Here is a 4972-nt window from a genome sequence, read left to right as displayed (position 1 = left end):
CCGAAGCCGCCCCGCCAGGTTGCTCAGGCTTTCCGTCCAGTCGGGCTTCAAATGCTGAATCACAGCCAAGTGTAAGCACGAAGCCAAAGCTGAAGATCGGATCCAAACCAAGCTCGCTGCCGTCGAGTCAATTCCGACTCATGGCGACCCTACGGGGCAGGGCAGGACCGTCCCTGGGGTTCCCGAGACTAGCTCGACCGGAGGAGAAAGCCCATCTTTCATCCGTTCGCGGTGAACAGCCCGACGGTAACCACGAAGCCTCCAGGGCTTCCCCACTGACCTGTAACCGAAAAACAAAACCAACACCCAAAGTCGCTGCGCTGTAAGGAAAGGGGCTGTCGCTCTGGCTTTCGGGGACTGTAACGCTTTCCAGGACCCGGAAGCCTCTTCTTTCTCCCGCCGAGCTGCTGATGGTGTCCAGCTGTTGCCCAGTGCGTAACCCCCGAGGCCGCCGAGGCCGTTTGACTGAAGGGCAGTGGTGGACGCGATGGGCCAGCAGTGGGCGAGTTAATCTTCAACACATCGTTTTCTCCTCTTCTTGTCCTACTTCTGGGGGAAGAGACTTCTTTTCTTGAAAAAAACACTCCCCCAACCACAAGACAAAAGCAGATTCTGAAGCTAGCCAAAACCAGATGTGGCCTGCCAGCATGCATGGCTGCACCAACCATGCCCCTTAGGTAAACTCCTGACGGTCAAGGCTAAAAGTACACCGCTATCAGTTGGCTATACATGGGCCAAAAGCCCTCTTGATAGCTCCCCCTTAACAGTAACAAGGTGCCCTGGTGTCTAGCGGGTTATGCGTCGGGCTGCTAACCGCAAGGTCAGCTACTCAAAACCACCAGCTGGTCTGTGATAGAAAGTCAAGGCTTTCTACTCCGATCAAGTTACAGTTTCAGAAACAGTCTCAGAACCCACTGGGGCATTTATGCTCTGTCCTGTAGGGTCGCTGTGAGTCAAAACAGACTCTTTGGCCTTGAGTTTGGCATTGAGTTTTAACAGCAGTAGCTGTGCAGATCAACCATTTTATCATATGCGCATAACCACTTCTAACGCTCCTTCCCGATTTTTTTACCCCCATAAGAGATCCCTAGCCCCAAACTTAGAAAGGCATGTTGGCGACACGAGCCCTGTGCTCAACCATCAGCGGCTTGTGTCACTTTCCTCTGGTTCCGGAGTCTGTTGCCGTACGAAACCAAATCTAAGCGACAGCGTTAACGGTGATATCTGGGTACCTGCCCGCGAGTCTCCTGTTGTGCTTGTGTACATGAGCCATTTTGAACCCTGAGACTCCAGGTGGTATTCTGTGCCACAGCAGGTGGCCAGATCTTGGCCAGCAGAGCCCATGGTGAGTCTGCACCTCCAACCCTCTGGTTAGCAACCCAGCACTTAATTCACGATGGAAATGAAGCCGCCTACAAACGTCCTAGGAGTCTCCAAACCAAGCTATTACCTTCCGGTGGATGCAGACGCGTGGAGACAGCCGTGTGCCACGGAGCAGAACTGTATGCCATGGGGTTTGCAGAGAAGGTTTTTCAAAGCACCAGATCTGTCTCCCAAGGGGCATCTGGGTGCACTTGAACTGCTAACCCACACTGTTAGCCTTGTCTTAACTGTTTGTGCCTCCATGAACTCCCTCCCCTCCGTGTCTATTAGAGCATGCTTTATGGGATGGCAGATGAGGGGGTGCAGGGAATGGAGAAGGTTAGGGTCAGGGAGCAATGGGAAGTGCCACGGAGGAAAAGGACACGGTAAGGGGAGAGGAGAGAGGAAATCCATCAGGCCTCTGGATGCAGGCTACTAGCCACCCATCATCTTGGTGTAGGAGTTCCTTGTCTTATCCCTGGTTAGTGTCCCTCACCCACATGCTGTACATGGGCACGCACACACAGACACCAAAGCCACCCGCAGCCCCCTTAACCTCACTCTCTCCATCCTGAGGACCACCTCTCAGGTCACTTTTCCCATTATCCTTTAAAGCACAGTCATAGCTGGTCTCCACCCCCACCCATAAAGGGGGAACCAATCACAATGATCTGTCTATAACCCCCCTCCCAAGGGGATGGACAACAGAAAAGGAGGTGAAGGGAGACAGCGGTTAGTGTAAGACATGAAAAAATAATAATAATTTATAAATTATCCAGGGTTCATGAGGGAGAGAGGGTGGGGGAGGGAGGAGGGAAAATGAGAAGCTAATACCAAGGGCTCAAGTAGAAAGAAAATGTTTTGAAAATGATGGTGGCGACATGTACAAATGTGCTTGACACAACAGATAGATGGATTGTGATTCGAGTTGTATGAGCCCCCAATAAAATGATTTAAAAACAACAACAACAAAAAAAAAAACATTTCAAATCATTCCTAACTGTCTTAATTCAGGACTCCTGGGGCAGTCCAGCTCCTACCTGTCGCCACTGCCCACCAAGTCTTTACTTCCCAAAGGGGCCGCACCTTTCCGCCCCAAGTACAAGGACGGCTCACAGTACTAATCTCTCTGCTGCCCTCTAGAGCCCTAAAAGGAAATACAAAGTTTGGGATTTTTCCTAAGGCGTGTTTTTGATCGTCAAGAGGGGGCCCCCACGTGGTCATGTGGAAGGTTAGCATCGGAGCGGAGCGCACCACGTGGTCATCCAAAGGGCTCCAAAGCCGGGGGCTTTCCCTCCCTCAGTCCCCACAATGTCAGGACTCAGGCTCCTCCTCACAATCTTAGCAGACCCGTCTAAGAAGGGGTCACTCTGACTCCCCTGCAACCAGGTGAGATTCGCTCCTCGCGCTCCTCTACAGAGAAGACAGGAACCCACACCAGCTAGCCGCCGGTCTCGAGATACATCAAGGATCCGATTCACAGGCAAGTAGGCAGACGTCTAGACAAGACCTGCTGCCTTCCACACAGCACGGCTCCAGGCGTTGGGGGAGAGCCCTGACCCTCCTTTCTTTGATTCTATTTATCATTTATTTTTCTTTGTTGGATTTTAAGCACCACAACACAACTAGGAGCACAGGGACTGAGGGACCCAGAGGGAAAGGGTACGTCACGGTGTTTCACAGAGCTACATGGGTACACACACACACACACACACACACGCCTGTGAGTGGTCAGCCAGAGCGTGACACACAGGCAGCAGCTGCCAGGCGAGACACAAGTTTGGGCCCTGAAGCAGCAGTGGTGGGGATCTGCTGCCCTAGAAATGCAGCACACCTGGAGAGGGGGCTTCTGTGGAGGCAGTGGGAGAGGCTCCTGCTGTCTGATGCTTCAGGGCCCCTTCTGCGGCCACTCTTCTCCCCACCCTGGACTCCCCAGGGAGGTGGGGTCACCGCTGGACCTGGCTGCAGTTGTGCCAAATGCCTTGTTGCTCCTGAAAGAAGAAAAAGAGAGGTCATTTGAAGGAGACATTTATATCCCATTTTCCTTTTTCTGGTTCGGATGCTTCGGCCCCAGGCCATCTTCTCCAGCCCGCGGCAACCCTGAAGCCAGGGCAACCAAGGTCCAGCCTTCTCCTGTACGTCACCCCCTGCCGCTCCTGACAGACTGGCGCTTTAAACCAACCCCAGCTGCCATCAAGTTATGTCTGTCTGACTCGTAGTGACCCTGTAGGGCCACATACAGCAGCCCCATAGGGTGGCAGAGGCTGCCAATTGTCATGGAAACGACTGACATGGCCTTCTCTGGGGGTGACCAATGGATTCGAACTCCAGGTCACCCAGGGAGCAGCCAAGTACTTAACCACCACACCACCAAGGCTGAGGGGCCTGAACTGTGTCAGTCTGGAAAAGTGCTCCACACCGACCCATGGGATTTTGGAAAGATGATAGAATTCCGCTCTGGGGAGCTAAGAGGTCCCAGGTGAGAGTCACTCACCAGGTCAGGGGAGAAACCAGCTGGCCCTTCCTCTCCAGCATCTTCAGCTTCCAGCCCACAGCATCGACCTGGGACATGACTCCTTCTAGGGCCGTCTCCAGCTGCAGAACTCTCCTTGTCAGCCTGTGCCGGATGTGAGAGCTAGGGAGGGAGCAGAGCTATGTAGCTGGATGAGTAGGGGTGAGGGGAAGAGCAGGGAGGCAGGGGTGAGGGTCTATAGAGGCAGATGGTGGGTGGATGGGAGCAAAGAAGGTAGGGCCCAGCCTTGTAGGGAGAATTGCAGGCTTTCTCCCCCAAACTACGATAGGGAATTGGAATGTTATGGAAAGAAGTTCAAGGCAGGAGCTAGCAGAAACAGCTGTCCCCTGGGCCCTTGGCCTCACCTACATGCCGAAGTCTTCTCCTGAAACACTGCCACTGACTCTGGCCGCCTCAGAGCCCGGCTCTCTGGGTGGTCTTCGCTCTATGGACTGGCCCAAGTTCCCAGTCTCTGCACTGAGGGCCACCTGACCAGGAAGTCAGAGATCAGAGGAGAGGCACGACTCTGCAGGACATCTACTTCCGTTCCATCACCGGCTCTAAGGAGCTGAGAGGATCAAGCCTTGGACTCCAGTCCTTGCTCCGCTCCTCCCCTCGAAGCCTCCAGAGTCACTAAGGTTGAGATGGTGGTGAACACCAGCTTGCCACGCTCTGGAAAGGACATCAGTTCATAAAGAAACCAAATGCAAGCTCCTTGAAGCCGCGGTCACCGGTGGTCACCAGAGGTCAGCTCAATGTGGGACAGAAGGAAAGCACTCGTTAGCCAACTCCCCAAAGCACAGCGCCCCCGCGTGTGTGAGAGAAGACCTGTGCTCTCTGGGGTCTTCAAGGACTGACTGTTCAGCAGTAGATCCCTAGCACCGTCTTCTGAGGCCCCGTGAGACAGACTCCACCCCGCCAACCTTTTGATTAGCAGCTTAGTGCCCTCACCATTTGCCTGAGCCTCCTCTCTCAGCTGCCAGTACCGCCTGCCCTAGACCTTTTGGTCTATGCTCCATAGGTGTTGCGTCCCGGCCTGCGGGACGCACGAGCAAGGCCCTGCGGGGAAAGGCGAACCTGGATGGAGAAAAAAGACAC

General features: G+C 54.0%; 1 protein-coding gene across 1 annotated transcript in view; it reads right to left on the bottom strand.

Moving 5' to 3' along the window:
- Positions 1-3852: 3852 nt before the first annotated feature.
- PKD2L1 (polycystin 2 like 1, transient receptor potential cation channel) overlaps positions 3853-4972 on the bottom strand; it is a 43535-nt gene continuing 42415 nt past the window's right edge. The window contains 2 exon segments of the mRNA XM_013004181.1: positions 3853-3979; positions 4244-4362. Of these exon segments, the coding sequence (XP_012859635.1) occupies positions 3853-3979; positions 4244-4362 (246 nt within the window).

The sequence above is a fragment of the Echinops telfairi genome, unplaced genomic scaffold (assembly GCF_000313985.2).
Source record: "Echinops telfairi isolate 266 unplaced genomic scaffold, ASM31398v2 ScPeMD7_70;HRSCAF=299, whole genome shotgun sequence".
Lineage (NCBI taxonomy): Eukaryota > Metazoa > Chordata > Mammalia > Afrosoricida > Tenrecidae > Echinops > Echinops telfairi.
This window is presented reverse-complemented; position numbering and strand designations above follow the sequence as displayed.